At 39.2% G+C, this 26666-nt stretch overlaps 2 protein-coding genes across 2 annotated transcripts in view; one reads left to right on the top strand and one right to left on the bottom strand.

Moving 5' to 3' along the window:
• PKD1L3 (polycystin 1 like 3, transient receptor potential channel interacting) overlaps positions 1 to 3328 on the bottom strand; it is a 35554-nt gene extending 32226 nt beyond the window's left edge. The window contains exons 1-2 of the mRNA XM_066327288.1: positions 2878 to 3328; positions 2170 to 2334 (exon numbers count right to left, since the gene is read on the bottom strand). Coding sequence (XP_066183385.1) covers positions 2170 to 2334; positions 2878 to 3328 — 616 coding nt within the window. The remainder of the gene's footprint in view (positions 1 to 2169; positions 2335 to 2877) is intronic.
• An 8074-nt stretch (positions 3329 to 11402) lies between these two features.
• Positions 11403 to 26666, top strand: BCO1 (beta-carotene oxygenase 1). The gene is made up of 11 exons (XM_066327554.1): positions 11403 to 11534; positions 14241 to 14369; positions 15662 to 15791; positions 16998 to 17145; positions 18007 to 18154; positions 19111 to 19331; positions 20200 to 20457; positions 21569 to 21671; positions 22271 to 22365; positions 23984 to 24095; positions 24272 to 26666. The coding sequence occupies exons 1-11, from the start codon at positions 11471 to 11473 to the stop codon at positions 24442 to 24444; spliced, it is 1581 nt and encodes a 526-aa protein (XP_066183651.1). The 5' UTR covers positions 11403 to 11470; the 3' UTR covers positions 24445 to 26666.

Below are 26666 nucleotides of genomic sequence, written 5' to 3'. Positions count from 1 at the left end.
CTGCTACAGAGACTCCTTTGTTCCTGTGTGATATTTGACTGACTTCATTCAGCAGGACTGCTCAGATGGGTAAGGTCATAGCTCTAAATGCATACACCTCATTCTTTGATTAATCTGGGACAGTTAATTATCTTTCAGAATTCTTAGTATCATGTAGTAATCAGGATACTTAATAACCTGAACTGAAGGATGTGGATAACTGTTCTCATAGAGGAGTGTTGCAAAAGGATGTTTTTTGTCTCAGCTGTCCCAGGTTTAAATACACTGTCCTCCTGTTGTTGTTTGGATCGTTCCCCTCAAGTCCCTTGAGTAACAGTGCCAATGTGTGCACACTGCAATAATTGTGTGCTATTGTTATTTAAAGGCTAAAGCTAAGCCTGGCTGTAACTATAGCAACATGATCAGTTTGCAGATTACAGCTCTCTAAATAAGCTTGAAAAATAACTTGCTGGTAAATTCTAGTATGGACTATTATCTCATGCCTTTTCTTGTTCTCTGTTTGAAGATTTCTCACAGTATTTGCTGTCTCAGGAACTTTTACATGGAAAGATGTACAAAACTTGGTCTGTGTTTCTAGGTACAAACCCTGTCTCGATACACATATATTTACTGTAATAAACTGCTAACCTGCAAAGCACCAATGGTGGAATTGCCTTGATCTGGTCTTGGTTTCCTGGGTAGTGGAATGATGAATGTAGTGTCTTTGAATTTAATGGGCTCTTAGTCAGATCCTATGGTAACAAATGATAGTTTCCTCACAAACAGACAGTTGTCTACCGTGGTTGGAATGGAAAAATAATTTTAGTTTGTTTTTGCAAGGAAAATAAGCTTAAGGGATTGTGCTGTCTGCCAATTTCCTCTCCCCCAGTAATTTTTAATGTTAGTCATCTTCAGCTAAATTTGATGTATAGATATAAACCTCCAACACCCTAAAATTTCATTAAATGCAATGTCTAGGGAGAAGAGAAAGAGCTACATCAATGTCTCTGTGAGGAGTAGGAATTATAACTCCACGTTTTCCTGTTCTGGGATATGGAATTCAGGTGGCCAGCACATACAGCTGGAGCTCTGGAGCAGCTGCAGGGGAGGGAGCTGAGGCAGTGAAAAGCATTTGCAGAGGTGAGACATGCTGGGGATATGGGAGTGAACTGGGAGTGCTGAGGAGGACGGTAGGGAGGGGATGTGCAACAGAAAATCAGGATAGGGAACAAAACTTTATTAGTTTTGCTTATTGCAGAACGACTTGTTATTTATGTCAGTTGTATTAGACTGCTGGACAGGGCAGTAGCAGATCTAGGGCTTGTGGAAACTTGTACTTGCATACTTGATTAGAAGCCTTTTTATATTCCTGAGCCCACAGCCAGACTGTCCTCTCAGTGCTTGTGACCCCAGTTCCAGCTGCAGTTTAAAGTACTCTCGTGCAAAGTGTGAGGAACACAAATTCCCCTCGTATCTATATGTTGGAAGCATTCCTTTCCAGAACTGGTTGTTCCAAGTCACAATTTAAGGGACACAATGTCTGTGGATTTTCTGTCTGAGCACAGGAAGTACAGGTTCCTGTCTGCTTCCTTAACCTGGGGAAAACCTTGAACTTCACCTGATGGAGGGGTCTGAGAAGAAACAAGAAAAACTTGCCCTTACTTTTGCTCACTGCAGGCTGCAAGGGAGTGGTGACTCTGGAAGCCTGATTGTATTTTTGCTTCAGTCACAAATGGAGTTTTTTCAGGCACACATTTATGGGTGTTTTTACAGGGCAGCCACACACATCCCACCTAGCTCAGGTGCTGTGGTTTTGTGGGAGTTTATTCTTGCAGCCATGTTTTAATGCAGCCAGCTTATATCCACTGAAGATGTGGACAGCTACACATTAGATTCACTCTCAGATCCATTTCTATTTTACCAGCCCCTGCTGGAACCCTGGACCTTAATGCCTGGTTGCTGAGCATCTCCATCTCCCAGTGATTTGTGGGCTCTTCCTTCTTTGCATCAGGTCTTACATCAGCACACTGGAAAAAGAGCACCTGCTGGAGTTATATGGCTTTTTGTTTGCTCACATTTAGTAAGATTCATTAAATTATTTCCCAGCTACTTTGAAGACAACAGGACAGTTTATGCCCCATTGTGATCACAGCACACTCACTTGACTGTTCCAGCTGTTGTGTATCTTACCAAACTCGCAAATGAAGTCAAATTCCTGGCTGCAATTTTCAGTCACACCCCACTGATACTTGGCATTCTTCAGGATGTACCCACACGTGGATGAGAAGGGAGATGGCTGATCCTTGTACCAGTTACTGTAGCTTATATTTGAAGTGTCTAGCCAACTTATTGACCCTGTGAAGAGAGAAATTGTGTCCTAAATGTTTATTTTCTACAGTAATACAATTAGAGTCAGAGCCTGCAGAGTGGGACTGTAGCCCTGCTCCTACCGAGGCAGAGGTTGTTTAGTCTGGGTAAGGATTTTTAGTTACATTTTATATTGAACCTGATGCAATCATAAAAAGAGACACTGCCACTTCCCCCTGTGCTCCCAGCCTCAAGATTTCACCATTTCCCTTGCATCAGACCTTGCAGCACTTCCTAGTGGGATGAATTGGCTTCCACTGGAGACTTAACACAGCACATTTATTTCATTGGGTCAGCACGTTGGTCTCATTCACCATGTGTTCACACAACCACAAAATTCAAAGGAAGGTGTGATAACATGCAACAACAAAGTGAAGCAGGCAATTAAATATCTTAACATAAATCTGAAGATACAGCAACATAAGACAGAGGCTTTTCAGCAGATATCTACAAAGGCACTGCATTTTTACCATGTTAAGAAAGTATCATGAGCTAATATAATTTTAAATACATGATTTAAAAACCACCTACCATCAGTAGTTTCATTCACCAGGGAGTTTGAGATCAGTCCTATCCACCATTCCTGATCCTCAGCAATATGTTTTTGCAAGAACTCCTGAGTGTCCTCATTTTGAATAAAGACAAGGTGCCCTCCTCCTCTCTCACACCAGCTCTGGGCGCTTGTGAAGGTTTGCTGCAGTCTAACAAACTCATAGCATGAATGCTTGAAAGCATGCTGGTACTTTGAACAAGGTATTCCTTCATCAGTAGCTTCCTCCATGGCCAAGCACATAGCAAGAGAAATCAGAACTGTGACTCCCAGCCACATTCTCAGCTCAGTGCTGTGTGTTGCCCTCATCTTGCTTTCCAGAACACCACTCTTTTTGCTGCCTTCTTCAAAAGCTCGAGATGTCATCCTTGCCATGCCTTCAGCATTTCTCCTTCCTCTTTGCTGCTTGCCACAACAGCAGCAATAGAGCATGGAACAGAACAGAACTCCTAATATATAATTGTGATTGCATCTGGGGGGTGTTGCGCTGTTGCTAAGCCCCTGCACTGACCCTTGTGAGCTCTGTTGTACAAATGTCACATCCCACCTGAGATCAGTTTGAGAAGACATTAAATCATTGCTTTCCTCATGAGCAGAGAAGATAAAGTTGATATATGCTGCTGTTGAACACGTGGAAAATGAGATAAAACTCCTACATCAAAGGTCTCATTATGCGAACATTGAAGCTGGGAGGTCTTTACAACAGCAAAGAGATACAATAGTGAGAATAGGAAAAATGAGAAACAAAAGGAGTCATGAGATGGGAAAACGCACTGCTTCTCTAGATATGTTTAATTTGTCTGAATTGCTTTATTTGTAATAATTATTGCTTGAGGTGCTTCTTTTAGATGCTAATGCAATGTCTATCGTTATTGTATTGTATAGTTATTGTATCCTGTTTACACATGTGAAGATTCACCTCAGCTGTCCCAAATAAGCTTCATTTTGAACTGTTGTACCTGCTTAGAATTCCAAACACCAAGTGAAATGTTCCCATCATCCCTTAAAAGATAAGCTGCTCAACTATTTGAAGCTACAATATTTATACCTGCTGGGAGGTAGAAGAGAAGACCATAACTTAAAACCAATGATTTAGGAAAGATGAAAATATTGCCTTAATCATCAGAACTACTTGAGAGCCCTATTTGCACATTCCAAAGGCTGCTGATGGACTTTGGGAAGCAAGCCCAGCAACATTTAGGAGCTGAAATCTCCTAATGCATCTCCTTATAACCTCCTTATAAAAGATATCCATCAGGTTTACAAAGGCAACAGTTTCATAGAATCACAGTACAAATAAGGATTTTAGCTACTGTGAGCCTCCTCTCCTTGACATTAACTCCATTGAGTTTGATGCCATTATTATTAATTTATACCACCATAACCCAAAACTGAAAGGATATGCACTTGTGTTTAGACATGAGTCAGTGAGCCAGTTACCACAGCACAGAGGGATCAGCCGTGTTTGATGGATTCCTGCACTGCAGAAATGCCTCCTGCACTGCACTGCTGGGCTGAGGGCACTGCCAATCCCTGCGGTGTGCCAGTCCAGCTCCTAAGCTTTCTGCCAAAGTCAACTCTTGCACTGTATTCAGTCAGCATCTAAGAGTGAACTTCAATCCCAAGACCTTTCTGCACCTCCAGTTTATGGCTGTCTTGCTCAGCTGGAAAAAGCAGGACTGTTATCAGCATTTTCAAGATAAAGTTAATTGGAAAGTGTTTAATGGGTAGGGAAATTGTGGGGGATGAGAGGAAAGGAGAAGAAAATAGACTATGCTGGATGTCTTCCTTCTCACCACACCTGTGAATCAAGAGTTCAGCCATCGAACCCTTGGAGCAGATCCCACATGAATTTCTGACTGATTAATAGGAGAGCTTATGGAGCAGCTAAGATGTGAATATTCGGACTGGATTTCCCAGCTCTAGAGAAGGCAAATCCATATTCTAATTAGCTAATTGGCCCAGACACCCATCCCCTTCCTGGATGAGACTGTGTAATTACAATTATCAGCGGCTTCTGTTGGGGGTGTCTGCAAATTAGGAGTCCCTTTCAGGTCCCATACAAAACTTCACAGGGTTCAGTTTGGGAACGCCCAATCCAACTGTTTTATATTCAAGCTGTTGCAGCAGTCAGAGCTGAGGGCAGCTGCTCTTCAGTTAGTTGGCCATTGTATGTTTGCATGATGCTTCCTCCAGATTCCCTGCTTCTTCTTGGGCCCTGCTGACTTGCCAGGCTCCACAGCAGCTGGCATCCAGCCCCTCCCACTTTGTCCTTCTAGATATGAGAAACACAGCCTGTTTCTGAAAGCAGAGGCATGATGAAGGAGACTGTACTTAAATGTACTGGCTTGGTGATAGAGACATTTCCAGTAGGAGCTCACTTTTGTGATGAATGGGTTCTGTAACATTGTCCAGTTCATTCTCTGCTACTGGAAATCTGACCACATGAACATACTAAAAATGCCAGGGCTGAGGGTGCCACAGGCTCTGCCCTGTGAATCTGCTCCAAAGGCATTGAAATTAATGGAAGTCTTGTCTCTGGCTTTGACGGATTTTGAAATAGGCCCTGAAAAAGAACAAATAATGTTTGGAAGTGTCTGCAAATAAAGCCAAGCTCTCCAAGTGAGTCTACTGTTGGCAATTTCTATAGCAATGTGCATTTTTTTTCCTAATCTACGGTTGCTATAAGTTACTCTTCAGCTGCCTGCAGCAGATGGAGAGTGGAAGAAAGACGATTTCCCTCTTTGGCAGTTTGTTGACTTTTTATACTTCAGTGCCAGGAAAGCATTCTGTCAGTCTATTCTGTTTACCACAAGAATGAGAAAGGAATTTACATGAAAAGAAAATACTGCTTTTAAAGCATCAAAATTAGAAGCTAGGGTCTTCAGGAAGAGAGAAACTTCCACAAACCCTTTTCACTCATAAGTGGGAACTCACTTGATGTCAAGTAAACAGTGCTCCTTGAATTTACCTTCTTGTGGGAAACATGTCTTTTGCATTCTTCCTCAACAGAAAGACTTTTTTTAAAAATAGCTTTCTTATGCCAGAAGTCATGGACTTTGGAGTGGTCCCGATCTGTACCCCAGTGCAGATCACAGATCACAGCTACATCATGACAGCCTGAGGACGTCCTGTGATTCAAACTGCAGCACTGCAGAATAGCTTGACAATCCACAATAGAGACCAGAAGGTGCTAGATTTGAAGAATTAAGGAAGTGAAGAGCTGCCAAAGAGAAGGAGTAAATCACGCCCCTGTTCATTTTGGCTGTTGTTCATTTGCCTTGAGGAAGAGCTAGTAAATTTACTCTCTATAGAAGGCTATGACCATCTTTACATTCCTGAATATTACTGAATGTAATATACAGATTTTATCAGGAATATAAACACCTCTGTGTTCTATTAATTAAATAAACATAAAAATGGAAAACTGATTTCTATTACTTTGAGGCAGAAAAAAGATTATTTTCAGGCACGGTGAACGTGAGACAAGGTTACAAGTAGTCCATCTTACTGTGTCCTGTAAACTTCTGCAGTGCAAAGAACTTTGTTACCCTGATAAGTGGGAAGTGCTGAGTCCTGAACAGACTCTACACCTTCACCTACACCTTCCATCTCTTCAGCTGGCATTAAAAACGCCCATTTGCCAATTAGTTTAAGAAGGTGGATAACAACCCCACTTCCTTCCTTGCTTCTCTCCTGTGTTGCTTATCCTGATGGTGAGACCCGGTTATTGCTGACTGAAAAGGGTTTGGTCTTGTTGTTGCTTCTACTGTCTAATTTTCCATGAGGCAACACACTGAACTTACCAGTGATCCTTGCCAAGTTGCAATTTTGATGTTATCTTGTTTATAAAACCAGGGAAAACAATTCTTATCTGTACAGGGTGCAATAATTAAATTAGACGTTCATGCCTGGCCTGATGGGGTCAGGATAAAGATAAGTAGGATTATGTTCAGGAGCTGTTGGTTTGAACATAATTTCTGTTTATAGGATGTGTATGGTTACCTAGATAAGACACCTGGATAAATCCCTGAGGATCTTCTCGTAGGAACTGTCCCCTTGGAAGTGTCTGCCATTGCCTTTAGGCTCATAGCTGGCCCTTCCTCACTGCCACAGTTGATGCCTCAATCCCTGCTTCTTTCCCAGCTATTTCCCTTTGTCTTTATTGCCTTTCAGACCAGAACTTTGACTGCTAGGGAGAAGGGGATGAGTGGGCCCCATAAGAATATTTATTGAGCTGAGCTTATTGATGGCCAAATTGAGCCCCAAGTTCAAACAGAAAGGAGCAGAACTACCTCAAGAAACTGATGACTCCTCATGTGTCCTTGTGATCTTGTTTGACTAAGTGGCACAATTTAGATCTGCCATTGCCTTAATATCTTAATTAGAGAACTGTTTAAAGCATTAAAGGTGCCCTCTTTGGGTAAAACATTAACTGGTAGATACAAATGGACTGAACTTCACCCAGCACGCACAGAGGTAAAATAAATTGCTTGGACCTGAATTTACAGCCATCATTTACAGCTGCTGTCTCTGCAGTCTCTCCAGATTTCCATAAGTGTAAAACTGGCCAGGCTTCTAAGGTGTTTCAGTTTCCACCTCTTGTTTGTTTTATTTAATTTGGTTACACATTTTTCTTCTGCTTATTATGAGCTATTTCAGAGCTTACAGGCCATGGAAACAGAGAGGAAAAAAAGCTCATTACAAGTTGTTTTTATTGTCTTTTACAAGCAGAGATCCAACAGCTTACAAAAGAGATCAGCTTCACAGTCCCCATAATGAGAGGAGCAGAGCCCCAGCAGCCTCTCTGTTCAGGAACACTGTTTTTGTGTTAAGCCCTCTATACTCAGTTGCCATTTCCTAAAAGCAGAAAGCAGTCCTTTTGAGTTTTTCTTTATGTTCCCCCAAAGATGTACAGTAGGCCACCAGGTAGAATAGAGTGCAGCAACATTAACTTCTGTCATTGTACCCATTTGTGACCCCATTTCTACACCTTCCCTCATGGAATCGAATGCCAACCTTCATGTTGTCATTCTGCCCACTTGAAAACACGTGACTGAACTGTATCATTTACATATTAAAGCATGTAAATAGGGATGTTGAAAGGTGCAGATAAGGTTATAGAAGTCCCACAGAGAGGAAGTTTATGTGGGCACTGTGGTTGTTTATTTGTTTTAATGTGTAGTGTTTAAATATTTGCACATTATGATCACTGGGCAGGCTCAGTCTGATGGATACCAGTATGGATAGGCCAGAAGTTCCATGCCTCAGCACTTGAAGGGTTTGAATATTAAGTTACATTGTACGTTTATTTTCATGAACAATTCAATATTTTTCAAGGTAGGTATTAGAACTATGACTGTAAAAATGAAAGCAATAATGTTGTTTATCAAAGAAATTGTGAATTCTCACAAAAAAACTCCTCTCCCCAAAATTAAAGTATTGCCAAGGAAATTAAAGTCTTATGAACTCAGTTATTTTTGTCCAAATAATGAGCAAAACAGTGTATGATCAAAACAGTTTTGACCCAAATAATATCTGATCAGAATAATATTGAGAAACTATTCTTATTTAAATTTGAAAAAACTACATTAATAATTTGTGTTTTCAATTATATCTGGACAGTGCAAGAGATGTGTTTCTAAATAGTCTGGTGGCTGTTTTGTGAAATGAGATCATGCCAATAAAAGAGTATTTAACGCAGATAAGAACCTAAGTGTTTCTAGAAAGTGAGATAGCAATCAGTGTGATTTCAGCAAGAACAATTCCTAAGTTCATATCAGTTTTACTACTGGAGCTTTATTTGGTAGTGGTAGATAACTGTTGATAGCTGAAAGTTCTTAGCACAGCTTAAAGTCATATATGTCTAGTCAATTTGATGTTTGATAATGGGCTTTAATTAGAACTCAATTTCTATAAGCAAAAGATTGAGATTAAAATTAATTAAGTACAATAGAGATGAGGAATTATATTGGTCTCTGTGATTAATAAGGCAATAACTTACCTATTGCTAAGTGAGCCAAAAGTACAAAGGTGGGCACACAGTGGCATTATTGATGTACTAGAAATGCAGTTAACAAGCTCTGCTGCCTTGGAAGGCTTTGTTTTGATTAACCACAGAGATCACACCCAAAATGTCACCCCCAGCTTCCAAAAATGTCTTCATGTCCCTTTTAAAGTCTGGGAGAGAAGCTCAGGGCAGGCAGAGACTGGAGGGAAGTGAAAGTCAGAAAGGGCCCAAGAGGAAACAGTTTGTGGCCTTCACCAGAGTTATTTAGAGCAGAAAGAAATACAGCGAAGCAAATCTGCACATGGTGGGGAGCTGGTGACTTCAAAAATACTGTCATGAGGGGTGAGTAGAGAGAGAAAACTGTGGAGAGAAGTGTGAAATTTGATTGGGGAAAGACTTATATTTGAAGGGGTTTGCTACAAGAAAAAACATTGACAAAGAATAAAATTAGAAAAATCACCTAATCCACATCCTCTACTGCTGATAATTGCACATTATAATTGCAAATCAATGCTTGGATATTTTGCTTTTTCAATGTAAAAAGGGGGGAATCACACAGTTGGCAAGAAAATTAATCTTCATATACTGTACTAAACTGCTTATTTGTCATTAATGTGATTAAAAAACAAACAAAAAAGTGTTTTGCTGGTAAATGAAATGTTGTTTACTGACAAGCAGGAAAAAGTAACTCCATAAAGCTTCTTTATTTAAGTTGCACAACATTTGAGACAAAACTTTCAAGCAGCTAAAATTAGCTACCAAACACATTTAGGTTGATTTCAGAAGCTGTTGGATATCTGCAGCTCCTTGCTCTTCCATGCAGACAACTTTTGACAAGGTTTCCAATTATCTCATCATGGCTGAACCTTAACCTGCATGAACACGCGGGGTGGAGGAGGCAAAAGAGGTTTGAATTAATCTTTTTATTGCTTTCTTGCTCTATGGAAATCTTAATATCATTACAGATTAGACAATTTACAGGTCAGATAATTAAAACTGCAGCATTAAGAGCTGCACGCACAAATGAATGAGGATACACTGAAACAGAGATATTAGAGCAAAACAGAACATTGTGGAGGGAGAAAAATTCGCCATAGCTTAGTGAGAGTACAGTTTGGCAGCTTTGGTTTTTTGCCAGATCCTTTTCAGTCCCTAACATTGCTGAAAAACCCCTTGGCTTTGTGTATGAAGTGAATCAACATCTCAGTGCACACTCTCACAAATATGTGAGTACACACATGCATTTATTCAGTGGATATACATATCTACGTGTATGTGTCTCCACATATATGTGGACTTTGATCCCCTTCATCTCCTACAGCCTTTTGCCTCAATCCTGCAGTTTATTAATATTGCTAATTCAGACAAAGACCTTATATTTTCTCTTCTAATCTGTTTTTTTTTTTTTTTATTTTGTTCTCATCTGTTCCTGTCAGTGCTTTTCAGAAGGAGACCAAGGCACGCTGTCCTGATGATCTCCTGGAGTGAAGATCAGCCATCAAATAGACAAGAGGTTTGGAGAAGAGGAATAATGTATAATAAATGTGTCAGAAGAATTTGTAGCACAAATTATGTTTAGAATAAAATAACTGTTATAGTTCTAAGAGATCAGTCAGTCTTAAGAAGTGATGTTAAACATTTTGGGAACAATGGTGATTCAGCTGAAAAAATCGGATTTTAGGGTAACCCCATATGAAGTTGCATAATATATAATTGTGCAAAGATTTTTCTTTATCCTTCATGGTCAGTGGAGCCTAAGATTTACTCTGCAATCACATGCTTTATATTGAAATAATTCTCTTTCCAGAAGATTTTAAAATTAACAGCATTGAACTCAGTTAAGTACCTTATCTAGAAACAAAAGCATGAAGTTAAAAATCTGCCTTAGTTTTAATGAATCCTACCATACTTTCATAGGTGGATTTGGGTCACATATGGGAGAATATGACAGAGTGAAAAGATACGTAGTTCAAAGATGTGCCACTCTGCCAGCTGACTCTGGAACAGCTTGTACATAAAGAAATACATCACATGAATATTCAGTGGCGATAATGTGTAAATTCATGGAAGAGCCCAGTTTAAAATCACAGAATGGCAAGAAAAGGATGATCCTCTGCTCTGAAGTGCTCCCAAAGTGCCAAATCCAGAACAGTGAGCAGAGATTTCTTTTCCTCTCCCTACCAGCCAAATGGTACAAGCATCCTTAGCAGTGTCTAACATTTACTGGAAAGCTGCAGGTTTTATTTCAGCCACTGCAGCTGTCCCCTGCCTCTGCCAGGGTCAGGAGGAGCAGAGTTAACACATTTCTTCCTTCCCCTTGGAGCCAGCGAAGGAGTTAATTTTAATACGAATGTGCAAGAATTAGAGTGTATGTGCTAGGGATTAAAGATCAGCTATTATAAATAGTCAATCTATAAGCCACCGGCCACCAGCTCGAGCTGCACTTTGACCTTATCTTTATATGTGACAGGAAAGAGCCGCTCTCAGCCCAGAGCGGGGGGGACAACGGCGCCTGCAGGAGCGGCCGGGCAGAGCGCGGGCACCGGGCGCTTGTTTCACCAGAGATGGATACGCTATATGGCAGGAATAAGCAAGAGCACCCAGAGCCCATAAAAGCTGAGGTGCAAGGTAAGTGAAAGAATAATCTGTTATCAAACGAGCCGCTATTTCAGTGTTTTCCAGTCCGTAAAAACTGCGACTCTTCCTCGCCCGAGGCAGCGCTGGAAAGGGAAGTTGAGAGAGAGGCGCAAGGGAATTTTGTTTAAAGGGCTGATCTCAGACAGTATTTGTGACCCTACTGGGGGACTTTTTTCTCGCTCCCTGAGCATTCCTGTGTACTTTTCGAAAGTCTGTTTGAACAGGACTCAGTGGAGCTGGTGGTGAGGGAGAGCCCGGGGTTTCAGCTCGGACACCTCCTCCCCCATGGCCCTGCTCACACTTTCGCTTTCTCCTCTCCGTAGCCCTGCCCTGCCCTCCGCTCTCCCGGGGATGGTCTCTAAACTCGGGGCTCTTCACCAGCAGCACCGCTGAGTAGCAAAGCACCAGTGCAGGATGCCACAGGGTAGCGATAAGAAGAGGGTTTACAAGATAAACCAGGGGAAACTGCGGAGTATCCTTCGGGGAGACAGTTTAAGGTGGCTCTCTAGGGATGACACTCAACCAAGATGTTATTTTTCCCCATTTCTTTTACTTTACAGAAGACTTCTTTTTTGGTTACAGCTTCAGGGGATATTTGTTGCTGGGAACGCCTACTTAGTAAATCTTGGCTGTGTTTTTTGTGACACATACTCCAAGAAATGGTCGGAATCTACCATTCCTTTTGGTGGACGAATTGGAAAAGATTTTGTGTCAAGTCAGGCAAAGTGTTTTGTTTTAATGCCTCTGAATTATTTTATGCTTTTATGGGTTTATGCTTTTCAATTTTTTTCTCAAGATAACAACTTCTTATCAAAACATTTGAAGTTATTTGCAAACAACTTATCAGACCTGATTTGTATTATGCAATAGTTTATTCGAACAAAGACTGAGCATTTCAGAAGGTAAAGTTACACATATAAAACATTCCTTCATTGCTAAAGAAAATAAAAGAGAACCATGACCTCTTAAAATATTTTGGTAGTCCTGAACTCTGCCAATAATTTGGCTCCTTGCTACTCAATATGTTCACTGTAAATATCGATCACACTTCTAACATGGGCTGCAATTATCCCATGTTCTCCTACAGCATGTGATTTTCTGAGATTCTCTTGTTACCATAGTTAATAAATGTCCAAATATTTGGGGATTTCACTGTGTCACCAATGTGTCCTCATACATTACAGAAAAGAATAAGGTCCACACTTTTAAAGCTTTATAAGCACTTTTGGGTGCTGATTTGGTACCCAGTGTGATTTTCAGAAATGCTTATTTCCAATAAGATGAATTCTCTGAAAACCTCACTAGATGACCCTTTGCTCCTTGTTTTTCACACTGAAATTTTGTCAGAAAGGACATGGAATTGCACCAGAAATTTTAGAAACTGAATAAAGTCCACAGTGCTTTAAAAATATATTTTTCCCTTTCTTATCTTTCCCAGTAAAATTATCATGTATAAAAATATACTATAGTTTGCTTTGGAGTTTCTTGTGTTAGAAAGAGAAGCAAGGTTTTGTTTTCCAGGCTCTTCTAGAAAATAACAGCAACAATAACAATGATTACGATGATTATGAAAGTTCATCCATTGTGTCAATAATTTTTTATGTACCTCATGTATTGCAGGACTGTAACTCTAATGGAGTTATGCCCTAATGATGGTGCCCCATCTCTGGAATTGCTCAGGGCCAGGTTGGATGGGATTTTGAGCAACCTGGTCTGGTGGATCTGCCCATGGCAGGTGTTGGAATGAGTTAATTTTTAAGGTCCATATGAGGACATGTCTAGCTGTTGTAAAGGTGTTTTATCAAGAAAGTGTGTCAGCATAATCAATGTAGGGTCACAAAAACTAAATTATAAGGAGGAGTATAAGTTCTGAAGAGGTTTTTATGCCAAGGCAATACCCAGTGCAGGAATGGTGTGGAGAAGCTGTATGTGATCCTAAATGTTCCCTCAGGAGTCATATGCACAAAGAAGCAAATCAAGCTTTTTATTGAATATGTGATATGCCTATTGACATTCTTTAATTGTTATTATTCTTTCAGTCAAGTGATAGGTGATGCATTTATTGCAGGGATTTGATGAGCAACATTTATGATTCAAACCTCAACAGGACCTATACACTTTCAGTACAATGTTCCTATACTTTATTTGTGTACAAAACACTACATTATGAAAGCTGTCACAAAAGCACTTCCCAAATGACACTATATTATGCTGTGTAACTTAATCAATATATTTTTAGTGGAATTAATTTAGCCTGAACTCTAAGATGATGTGCTGAAAGCCAATGCAAGTCATATAACCTATAAAATATGGTTATTTCTGATAAGCTCTAGCTTTTTCTGGCACAGGCAGAAGGGTTTAAATGTATCACTGTAAAATATGAATGCAGGAAGGAAAGGTCCAATTTTACTTACTTCCTGATAATTAACAAATTACATTCCAGCAATCTCATTTTCTTACAGTAATCTCCAATAGCAATAGTCATGCAGAATGTCACTACTGCCACATTTTTGAGTAGGGGAAATTTCAGTTAACCCAAACTCAAATATCATTATATGGTACTGCAAATCTCACAAAACACACCTACAAAAACACACCTACAGTCTGTCTGACTACATGAAGCCTCTGCCTTTAGGAAAACTGTCCTGGAACATTCTCCTTGCCAAAATGAATGGATTCACTCCTTTCTGTTTATAGGGCAGTTGCCCACTTGGTTACAAGGGATACTGCTCCGAAATGGCCCAGGGATGCACACCATAGGGGACAGCAAGTACAACCACTGGTTTGATGGCCTGGCTCTGCTGCACAGCTTTACGTTTAAAAATGGTAAGTTGTTGCACAAAAGATTAAAAGGAACTCAACAACCCACATTTTGGTGCCTTATGTTGCTAATTCTATTCAGAGCTGGATTAGGGTGTTGTGGGGTTTGTCTGCAGAGTGATGTGTGAGGGGGGAACTGCTGTGGGGGAAGTCTCTCCTCACAGCTGACCCTTCACAGCACAGCTGGAGCATCTCTGCAGGGCTGTTTGCAGGGAGATGTTACATTGTCCTTTCTTCTGCAGTGCCCAAGTTCAGTGCTGCTGTCCCCCCAGGGCAGCACAAACCCAGCTCTGGGCAGGTCACTGCAGGGCAGCCTTTGCCTTCCACCCGGGACAAGAAAACCTCTGTTGTTTGGAAAGGAGCAGCCACAAGTACTGGAGTGTCCAGAGGCTGTTCTGCTGGATGAACAGGCCAGTTTCAGGAAGGACCAGCACTCCCCTTTTGGGATTTGGTCACAGCTATAACAACTGCCTGGAGAGAAACTGGGCCACTGTGTCACTTCACATGTCAAACCTCCCTTAGTACATTTGACACCCTACAGTCCCTCCTCCTGCTTGTCATTCTTATGGAGGAAAAACAGGCAGCTATCCATCTTAAACAATTCAATTTTTTTTAGTTATAACATTTTTCACCCATTCAGCTGTTACACAGTGTAAGACAGGGTGGTTTACACCTGGATTCTTGTGGCAAAAAATATGTATCTATTAAATAAATGAGATTTACTCCTGTTTTTCTCTAATCCTGGTGTTTACATTTTAGTTCTCATTTCTGTGATTGGACACATTTTATGTATGCTATTGCAGGATTTCTAGCTTGTCCAGCTCTACAAAACAAAATACCCTAAAAAGAAATAATCAGTATTTTTTAAATTGCCAGTATATCTTATTTACCTAAAGTGAACAGAGCTCTGTTCATTCAAGTATAGTATTTCATTAAACTGTTCATTCCTTCAAGCAATCTGTTACTCCCATAACTAAATTTTGCCAATGCAGGCGATTTTCCACCACCCATAAATGGATTGTATAATTAATAATTTTTGCACACATTTATTTTCTGGAACAGTTTATCCAAATCCCTCCTTTCTCCTCAAAAGTTCCCCATTATTACTACTGGGAGTCAGGTAATCTTGACAAATTATCACCAATCTCAGCAGCCATAAATCCTTTAAAACAGGAAGTTGGGGAATTGTTGGTTTCATTCCATTGTTGGCTAAAGGACAGCTACTCTGCCTCTACCTGTGCTAAGTTTTTGAAGGACTAAGTATAAAATGTGATTGAAACCTGTTTGTTCTTCCTCAGGTGAAGTTTACTACAGAAGTAAATATCTCCGAAGTGACACATACAACTGCAACATAGAAGCAAACAGAATCGTGGTGTCTGAATTTGGGACTATGGCTTATCCAGATCCATGCAAAAACATATTTGCCAAGTAAGCAATGCTTTTCCCAACAAGATTCTTCTATCTACTTCTCTCTTCAGCACAGATGTCTTTCTGTTTACCCTTGACACATATGTACAAACACAACCATTGAATTGTAAATTTACAATTGCTACATATTGAAAAGACCAAGAGATATGTACTGCCTATGGGTTAGTCTAAGGCAAATATTTTAAATTCATTTTATCACCAATATTTGCTGCTTTATTCAGTAACACAAGTAGATTATATTAAAAAAAACACCTTTCTCCAGAGTTAGTGAAACATTTTAATACTCTGTAAGGGGAGAAGAATCAAGAAAGAAAAAAATTTAGAGTTGTGAAAGTTATTAATACACAGTCTATCCAACAAAAAAAGAGAAGCACCAGTAACTACAAAAAATCAGAAAAACTTCACCAGAAAGGTGAAGTATAGGCCATCACGTTATCTTTGGTCCTGTAAAATTGGCTGTAGGGCTTCACTAGTAAGTGCAAATAGGTCACCCTTCTGTCCTACTTGTCACTGAACTACCTCCAGTGACCTCAGACCTTGCTGGTTATTTGGTAAGCACACATACACAGACAATTATTGCAAAAGAGCTGATATGTTGTAAGTTGTTCCCCTGAGATGGGATTTTCTTCCTTCTTCCAATAGCAATAGAGTAACTCTGGCATTTTAAGTTCAAATGTAACTTTGCTTGGCTTCTAGTGACTATGATGAAATCATACACTGATAAAGCAAAATGTCAAGCCTACGTGAAGTTCAATCTTCTTTGAAATCGTAATTGTGATATTCTAACACTGGGAACAAAAATATTCCATTGGGGAGTAAATGAACCCGTCTATTTTATCAAGGCATGCACTGAAAAACCTACCATCTTTTAGGTAGGAACTGGCAGGCAAAATTTTCCCAAGACAAGCACAGGAGAGTGTGTTATTAGCCATTCTGATAATCCAGTGCATGTCCTAGAGCTGACAGCTTCAATGGGCCTGGATGCCCATTTGGGAGTGGAAAAACTGTTACTTGCACGTCCTTAACCCTCAGCCAGGCCAAGGAATTGGAGAAGTCCATCTCCTCTGCTTTCCCCCCTTCCCAGGGAGCTGCCAGGAGTGGGCACAGCAGGGAGAGGCAGCCCCAGGGCTGTGGCACTGCAGGGTCACTTGTGGGCAAAAGGCAGCTCCAGCTTCCGTGGCTCTAATGAAATTTCCCTCTGGACAGGGCATTCTCCTATTTGTCTCACACCATTCCTGAGTTCACAGACAACTGTCTGATCAACATTATGAAAGCTGGAGATGATTTTTATGCTACTGGTGAGACTAACTTCATCAGGAAAATTAATCCAGAGACTCTGGAGACATTGGAGAAGGTACAAACCACCATCTGTCATTCTGGTTCCTTGTCTGCTGATGAATAAATTTCAGGCTGATTCATAAGATTCTTTTAACATGTTCAGGACACAAAATACTTTTCTTCTACTGTTGCCTTACTTTTGAAATCATGGTAAAGTGAAGATACCAAATGATAAAAGATATCTTTTATGAACTCCTGAGTTCATATTTAAATCCTGTTTAGTTTGGGAAAAGCTGGGCTTTGAGCAATTTCACTTGCACATAATCTAGGAAGGTTGCAAGAATAATAGCACTGTTACATGATTTTTTTGGATGATTGCCATTATTATGTATCTGTAGTTATAAAATTATTTACATAATTTAAAAATCAGTAGGTCAGTTATATGACTGTTTTCCAAGGACCTTATGTAAGATATTATTTAATTATTAAAATGAGAACTTGAGACACTGAAATATATAAAATGGTTATTTTTTGTAGCCCACACAACAGTTTGAGTACAATTTCCAAGTTTTAGATAAAATAGAAATCATTTTGCTCCAGTAGATTGCCAGACAAGTCTGTTAAATCAAGTGCTTTCAGGGTGAAATGGGCATTTGCAGAATATCTTGCTTAGCTAATCCTCTCTTATGCTATGTGGCGTCAAGAGAGAGGTGGCTGTAATTCAGATTCTGTAACTTCTTTTAGCCTTGAATAAGGAAATCATTTGAATCACTAGACAAGACATTTGCTTTAATTATTTAAATTTCAAAGCCATTTGTAAGTGGGGTCCCAATATGAGGCTGCCAGGGCTAAATATCTGGTGGGTTTGTGGTGTTAGCTGGGATCAATTTTCATTCTCTTACACATCTCTCAAATTTCTTATTGTATCATTTTCCAGGTTGACTACAACAAATATGTGGCTGTAAATGTGGCAACTTCTCACCCACACTATGACAGTGATGGAAATGTTCTCAACATGGGCACTTCAATAGTTGATAAAGGGAAGACAAAATACCTTCTATTTAAGATTCCTTCCTCTGTACCAGGTAAGATATATCTGTTATTGGTGTTTTCTAGAAACAGGTTAGCAATTTATTTTCTTCACAGGGCAAGGGTGGTGATACAGCTGTTCTAGTAACCAATGGTGTTCATTTTCTTAATTTCAACCTATTGTGAACTTCATATTAACTGCTTAGCCTGTCTGGGCATGTGCTCGTTCAAAGGCTCTTCTTGAGTACTGTGTAAATAGGGTGTTTCAGTAGGAAGAACCTCACTTTTAGATGAAGAATCTAAAACAATTTTCTCTGTAGGGCAGTACACATAATTTGAAGTTGAAAATTTTATTTTCTTTGTAAATGAAAATTCTCTTCAAGTGCTGATACTATAATTATAGGGAAGCATGACACCAAATAAAACCTAATATAGAGTTAATTCCTCTCTAACCTGGCCAATACTGGCCCTTGCTGAAATGCTGTCCATAGTTCACAGAGTAAATCCCTTGCTCCTTTTCCTTCAAGATCTTTTTTTTGCTGTGTGTTGTTGAAAATCAGCTGCTATTGTGCTGCCTGTCCCTTCTTGAACAATCGAGAGGCCTTCCACTGCTGAAAGACCAGTCTACAATTTCTAGCTGGAGCTCAAATTTGGGAACATCTCCTTAGAAGTTAAAAAACACAGAGGCATTTGAACCCCTTTTTAAAGCTGCTGATTTAATTAAACATATTTCTCCTCCATGCTGGGACTTCTGAAGACAGTAATGAGTGGAATCAAATCCCAAGACAAGGGGGCTGTGCCTGAATGGATCCAGCAGTGTGATTTCACTGCATTGCTTCTTGCATGCAAAGCTCCATGTTAATTATACAGGAGTAAACAAATACTATCTTAACAGGAAAATGCAAATAAAAGTGAGAGGAACCAGTTCTTCCCTGCCTGGGAGAAATCCAAGCACAAGTTTGGAATGGAATTTATTAGAAATATAATTTTAATTTTTATCATTCATCTTCAGAACAAGAAAAGAAGAAATCTTGTTTCAAGCACCTGGAAGTGGTTTGCTCCATCCCTTCTCGCTCTCTGCTCCACCCCAGCTACTACCACAGCTTTGGAATCACAGAGAATTACATTATCTTCATAGAGCAGCCCTTCAGACTGGATATTGTCAAAATGGCAACTGCTTACATCCGAGGTGTGAGCTGGGCTTCCTGCCTTGCCTTTAATAAGGATGATAAGGTACTTTTCCTACTGCTGAGCCATGGACTCAGGCAGGCCAGTGACCTCTTCCACACTGTTCTGTTTTTCATCTGGTTCATTTACTTCAGTAGTCACTCTTTTTTTTTTTTTTTTTTTTTTTTTTTTTTTTTTTCCCCCCAAATCTTGACTTTCGTGTTGCACATTTTTAGAAGCTGTATGTTTTGGAATACTGTCTCCCATATCCAGAAATTTCTTGAACAAATATCTGATGCTGAAGCTCTCGAGAGAGAGGATAGTTTGGCATTGCTAGAAATGCTGCTAGCAGAGAAATTCCAATCTGCATCCAAGGCAGATCCAGTTGCTCCTGGTCCAAACTAAATTCTGTCTGTGGTGTGTGAGATCTGCTCCAGGTGCATTGCACGTGCTGGAGAGCCAGACTGGTGGAAAAGCCTGCACTGAACAAAAGAAGAGGCTTTCACTGTGGAAACTGAGGGGAAAAAACTGTTTTCTAAGAATCTTATTTCAACATGCTCTGGGCATAAACACCTGGGACTTGCTGAGGTACAGGGCACCAGTATAACAGAAACTCTCAACCAAGGCAGGTTTATTTAACTTAAAAAGAGAGCAGGGGATTTTCCAGGTTTTTCTGGAAAACATCAATCCTCAGCCTAGCCCAAATAGTAATTTGCAACAGTAAAGTGAGCTTGAAGCTATCCCACACTCATTTTACTGCTGTGTTTTCTTCAGGATGGAACTCCTTGTCTCCTAGCAGCAAACCCTGAGTTCTTAATATCCTTCAGTACAAATACACAATGAGAGAATGTTGATGGTTACCATTAGAAAATAGTTTTCTAAATAACTATTTGCTGATTCTGAATGGTTTAAAATAATGTTTTCTCTCTTTCAGACTTGGTTTCACTTTATAGACAGGAAGACTAAAAAAGAAGTGCCCACCAAGTTTTACACTGATGCTATGGTGTTTTTTCACCATATAAATGCTTATGAAGAGGATGGCCACATTATCTTTGATATTATTGCCTATACAGACAATAGCTTATATGACATGTTTTATTTAAAAAACCTGGGTAAAGACTTTGAAGAGAATGTCAAACTCACCTCCATACCAACCTGCAAAAGATTTGTGGTTCCTCTGCAATGTGACAAGGTAGAAAGAAAACTACTTTTTAACCTATTCTTTGATCTGTAATTTAAAATGCATCAGGTATGAATGATGGGGGCATAATTAGTTGCCAGCCCTTATGTGCAAATTTCTGATTCTGTGATGCCCAAAGCATGCAGGAGGTTTGGTTTTTGTATGTCCTCTGGGATATGGCCTTGGGCAGCTGGACATGGTTATGGATCCTGGTTCTGACCCCATCCACTCTGGAGAACAGGGCTGTGAAGAACACATAATTTTCTTCCCTAAGATTTTGTTAAATGACATCAAATAGAAGCAGAAAAACCCACTGGGCTGTTAACTGCAAGGCCATGCATGAGGTTTTGCACAATCTGTTTCTTACACTTCGCTGGAAGCCAGATACAATTACACACATGCTTCCAACTGGTGCAGTGGTTACAGTAAAACTAGAAGATTTCATGTAAGTGTGATATATAGCAGGAAGAGAAAAGATTTTATCTTTCAGTTTAATTTAAAGCATCACTTTACATCATTGTTTGCAGGAAAGATTTTATACTGCCCAGAAACTTGGGCAAGTTTCTGCCTGGCACCTTTGGAATGGATATTAATTTTTCTTTCTACATCCCAGAACCTTGCTGTTCTGTTCTTGTCTCAGAAACAGCTCTGCAGCAATGACAAAGGATATGTTGGATCACACCAGCTGTTCTGCAATCTTAAGAATTCAGCAGTAGGATATTATAGAGTATATCACACCTATTTTTGTACTTGATTTTTAGGAGGTGCAAAAACCTAACCTTGGTGACTTTCAGTGAAAATTTGACACCTCATTCCTTGAAACCCATCTTTATTTATTAAATTCTCAGATTTATGATACTTCTGGATCACAGCCAAGTGTATCTAAACATTTCTAAAGACTCAGTGTGATTCAAAATTATTATTCTATGTTATATTAAACTACTCTGAGTGCAACAAGATTTCTAATTAAAACCTCAGTCTCTAAAATGCTATAAGAAGGATCTTCTGGAAGCTTATTTGTTTAATCCCCAAATTGTTAATATTAATATCAAACCTGATAAAAATCTAACTCAGAAGTCTATTTTTAGAGATCCATGACTTTTCCAGCATTTGTCTCTTTCAGGATGCTGTAGTGGATTCTAATTTAGTCACACTTCCCTCTACTGCAACTGCTGTAAAGGAGAAAGATGGAAACATCTATTGCCAACCTGAAATACTATGTGAAGGTGAGACACATCCTTTAAATATGTGATGCTTTGTTTTAACAGTTTTGTATTAATAGAAGATTCCAAGTCTGAACTCACAGCTATTAATATGGCTTGCAAATCTACTTGTTAAAAGAGTAATTTTAGTTAAATAAGTCTGTTATAAGTAGTAGTTCAAATTTATTTTATAAAGATTGCCTCTGTAAGAGGATTTTTAACCTTTTATCAGGAGATAATAACAGGAATATGTAAATACAAAATTACCTGAGGTGAAAGTAATTTCTTAGAATGGCAGCCTCCAATTCTATCCCAGTTGTTCATGTCAGGTATTTATAAAGAAAGAAAAAAAACCCCAGAAAAGCCCTCATAAATTCCAGTCTAATGAATCCCTAAGAATGAAAAATTGTTGCCTCTTGAACTAACAGCCCTGGCTTACTTATATTAATGCTCATCTTCAGATTATTAGAAATTCAAACATTCAAAGTCTATGCAACACCTTATTTAAGTAGTGCCAAGGTTTTTACAGGGCAAAACCTCCTGAAGATTGGTGTGTCTATATAGATTTTCATTTGAGGTTTTCTCTTGCCTTGTTCCTAAGTCTTGAACTTTATTTTACACAGGGATAGAACTGCCTCGCATCAACTATGATTATAATGGCAAAAAATACAAGTATGTCTTTGCAACACAAGTCCAGTGGAGTCCAGTTCCTACAAAGGTATAATTAACATTTATAAAGTCAGTATTTTCCCATTGGTGGGTCATTCACGTGCAAGGAAACATGAAATGCCTAAATTCTCATAAAGATAAATTCATGTTGTACCATCACCCTCAAAAAGTATTCATAAACTCAGGTTTCTTACTCCAGCTTTATATTCCATGAAAGTCTCTTGAATAGTTACTGAGACCATCACTTCTCTGCAAAATTGGGCTGAACCTTCTGTGATGTACCAGGAACTACAAAGGAGAGAGTAGGAAAAAGAAGTAATATTCACATGTATATATTCAATATTTTTCCCTTTAGGAGGCCTAACATAAAAATAAGATATTGCAACACTACCTAATACATTTTAAATATTAAAACAATATCTAATTTTAGGGAGACTTTCTATTTTGCTAGTTAGTTCCCTATTAGAGACAGCAAATGCTTTGTTTACATGTGCATGATGCCAGGAGACAACCTGGAGTACAAATAGATTAAGGGAAAATTATTTAGATTTAAATGTACAAGTATTATATGGACAAACTCACTCTTTACAATTCTTATTCTGTGACTACAAGGCAACACAAACTGAAGTCCCTGTTGGTTCCTGCATATAATTACCACAACTGATTACAAAATAAAGCTGGATTTCTGCATGATGCAAGAAAATTTATTGCAGTACATCTGACAATAACTCAAAAAAATCTGCAAGTTCATGATTTACAGTGTAGGTAATCTCTGCTTGACTCAAATATAATAAAAAGTGCTGGTAGGAGGATCTTTTTTCACATTAGTTGCAGTTTAACAAATGCAAGTACAACAACCTAATCCTTAGGTAAAGTCTGTCAGTGAAAGTGCTGTCATCTTGGCTAGAAGAGAGAATTCTTTCTAATTCTTCCTCCAGTAATTTGAATGGTTTCACTTTTGTGTAAACGTATTTTTTTGGCTAAAGATCAAAATGGAAAAGAATAGAACTGCATCTCTGTGGGTAGAAAAAAGGCTTTAATGGAATTGAACTGAAAATGCCAGGTCTCCCCTCTGGCCATAGGTCTGGCCACTCAGTGGGATGAAAATACACACTCTGTTCCTTCAGTAAACACTAGTGTCTATGTCACTGGTTTGATCTTTACACCTCACTAGGAACAGCCTTTCTTCTGGCATATGTACCCTACTGCACAATAGAAGGCCTTGAGGAATATGGAAGTAGCAATAAAAGAAAAATAACTCCCAGGATTAGAAAATGGCAGGTTTAAATCCTGCTTCCTGCTCTACTACAGAATCTCAGTGAATTGGAACAAGTTGCTTAAATATTCTGTGTCTTGGACTCTCTGCAGTGAGGGGCATTACTTACAGTGAAGGGTCTCTTGTGACCTGCTAGCACTTGTGAACTATTAAACACCTGTAAATGAAAAGTGCAATTGTAATCGAATTAAATGAAATGATTGTGTGATTATGCAGCCATAAAATGTGACTCCAAAACTTAACATTTACCAGGTGTTTTATCTTGTGATGATACCTGCCTTAACAGTTAGCATTTGTTCCCCCCTGCCAGCAGTCTGTTCATGTTGTACCTTTGGAAAAAAGGCACTGTTGGGGTCACTGACATTTTTCTTTTCTTGTCACAACCATTTAGATTGCAAAGTTTAATACCCAGACAAAGGAAATGCTCCACTGGGGACAAGATGACTGCTGGCCATCGGAGCCCGTTTTTGTTCCCAGCCCTGATGCAAAAGAAGAGGATGATGGTAAAATAATGATGATGTTCTGAAAGCTGAGGTTGCATGAGTTTTGTATAAAATCTCACAAGTTTCAGTATTCTTAGTCAAGACAGTTGGGTTGATGCTTCCACTTTGAGATGGGGCTGTCTTTTTTGCTTAGTGAAACTTTTATATGTTTCTAATTCTTCATCTGTATGTCACAGGTGTTGTTCTGACCTGTGTTGTGAAGACTGACCCAAAGGATCCACCCTTCCTACTTGTCTTGGATGCTAAAACCTTCACAGAGCTGGGTCGAGCCACGGTAAATGTAGAAATGCACATGGACCTGCACGGAATGTTTATACCACAGCAAGCCATGAAAACTGAGACTGAGTAAAATCTATTCACTGTATGGCATAGACTGACATAGCCTGCTACTTAATGTGGGATAGTATCCTCCAAGAACAGCCTTCTCTTATGATAAGAAATGACAAATTATAACCTCCTCGATATCTACATATAATCTCTTAAAAGAGACAGAAATGACTTTATTACAAATTATTGTGTGCACAACTGGTATATCACTATTCCAAAAGAAGAATTATCAATATGAAGTGCTAATGTTGAATACAGCTTGTGGGGCAAGGAATGGGACAGAAGGGTAACAAGAAATGTTTTATTTCAGTAGAACAAAGCTTTCTGAGCAAATGAAGTACTGTATTCATAGGGTGACACATGGCATGAGTCACACATGTCTGCAGGTCATGTAACTTCCATGGGCTGTTGCAAGACTGCAGCTGACAATGAAAGTTGTCTCCTGCCAGACAACCTCATGTTAAACTATCTGCCTTGATACTAATAATTCATGGCAATGTATTCTCTTGGTGCTTGATTCCTTAATCTCTACCATAACCAAAGTATTATGCTGAGGTGCTACATTTTTCTTATCCAAAACCTAACCTCCCCCAGCTTTTCTATTAATTTCATGGTATATTTTTCACTTTTATGTTGACATAATCAAGTAACTTTATTGAAATAGAGTATATGGTTATATGTAGCATTCAATTATACTTCAGTGACATTCAATCTTAGGCAGTTTGCATTTAAATCAGTTTTCCTTGAGCAGAATATCTGCCATGGCATTTCGTGTAATTAGATGATTACATTGTGTAAAAGATAAGAATTGTAGTATTTGCTATTGCCACAAGTCTCTGTTAATAGCAGTATGTATGTGAATGAAGGCTTGTATTTCTAGCAGAACTCAGACACATATGTCTAACAAATAGTTTATGCAAAGAGCGAAAGATCTAATTTAGGCCTCATCTGAACCCCACAGTAGCTGAATCTAGAAGCTGCTATTGCCAAAACTAAGCATTTGCCTGATGTCTATAGGAGTTTCCATGTTCTCACATGTGTTTATCCCTGCCTGTACCAGATGCCTCCTAATAAAAGTGCACAACTCTCACTCACAGTCACAATTAAAAAGCACATTTCAACATAAAGTTCAAGTGCCAAGCACAATGTGATGGGTTGTGTTACAGAAATGGCATTTCTTACCCCCCTGAGTGTATTCCTCATTTAAGGTACTGACTTTTCCTAAAGTGAGAGCTTTCTTTGCTTTGAACTGTATTTTCTCACTGTAGATATCTTTGCTGTTGGAAGCACCTTTTTTGATGGAGAAAACCAGGTGCACATCCATCCATTTCAGGTGTTCATCTGGTCTGTCTCTGTAGCACCACACAGCTCAGGTGCCTCTCACTTTGACACACACATTCCCTCAGTGCTTGTGCTGCTCACGGTGTTTTATGGGAAGGAAACAGAATGAAATTGTTGACATTTACTACCTCCCCACCACCTGAAAATTGGTGTTTGGTCACCTGTTTGTGGTTACCTAAGGTGTTTGTGGCAGATCAGGAACTGAACCAACACAATCTGGCTCCTGTCTGCTCTGTTCCTCTGCCTAAGTCTTTGCACTTTGTTAGGATAAACGTGTACAGGCTATTTTTAACCTAAAAAACCCCAACACTGTGGTCAGATCTAGTTAAAATATGCAAGTTTGGGCATTCAAATGTTTACATGTTCCATAAAATGGAAATAAACACTTCAGTAAGGTGTGTCTGCAGAAATAGTCACTTTTAGTGTTTTTAAGGCATATTACCATTAGTATTTAATAGCACTTTATCTTCTAATGAAGAAATTTTATTCCATTTTTGTAAATAATATGGAACTAGTACTGGAAGAGACAACTGACTTGTGATATTGGCAAAAGACATCAGCTCTGTTTCTTTTCATATGAAAAAGTTTGGATTTAAAAAATGTCCACAAATACATTTCTAAAATTACATGGTGGCGATGAATCAAAAAATCTAACCATCGTTACAAATTTCCTTCTAAGATTTTCTTCTCCAGAATTTCTTCTGCAGTACTCACAGGATTGTTTGTGGATGATCATGGGTTTGGATACAGGAGTTACTTGACTTCTGAGGAGGTAATTTTTACTGGTAGAGATGACAGGATAGGTGATACACTCATCATAAAAACAACCTGTAGTCTAAGAAAGCAAATGTGTTATTTACATTCCTGTAGAAACAATGCAGAAAATAAATGATAAGAACTTGT

This window comes from Sylvia atricapilla, chromosome 12, assembly GCF_009819655.1.
Source record: "Sylvia atricapilla isolate bSylAtr1 chromosome 12, bSylAtr1.pri, whole genome shotgun sequence".
In the NCBI taxonomy this organism is placed as follows: domain Eukaryota; kingdom Metazoa; phylum Chordata; class Aves; order Passeriformes; family Sylviidae; genus Sylvia; species Sylvia atricapilla.
Note: the sequence above shows the minus strand (reverse complement) of the source record. Positions and strands in the feature narration are given on the sequence as shown.

Bases quoted from the DNA above. Each gene is read 5' to 3' on its own strand.
- BCO1 (XM_066327554.1), top strand. From the start codon at position 11,471: ATGGATACGCTATATGGCAGGAATAAGCAAGAGCACCCAGAGCCCATA. The intron at 14,370-15,661 runs GTAAGTTGTTGC...GTTCTTCCTCAG, and splicing joins CAGCTTTACGTTTAAAAATG to GTGAAGTTTACTACAGAAGT. The intron at 19,332-20,199 runs GTACTTTTCCTA...TCTCTCTTTCAG, and splicing joins CCTTTAATAAGGATGATAAG to ACTTGGTTTCACTTTATAGA.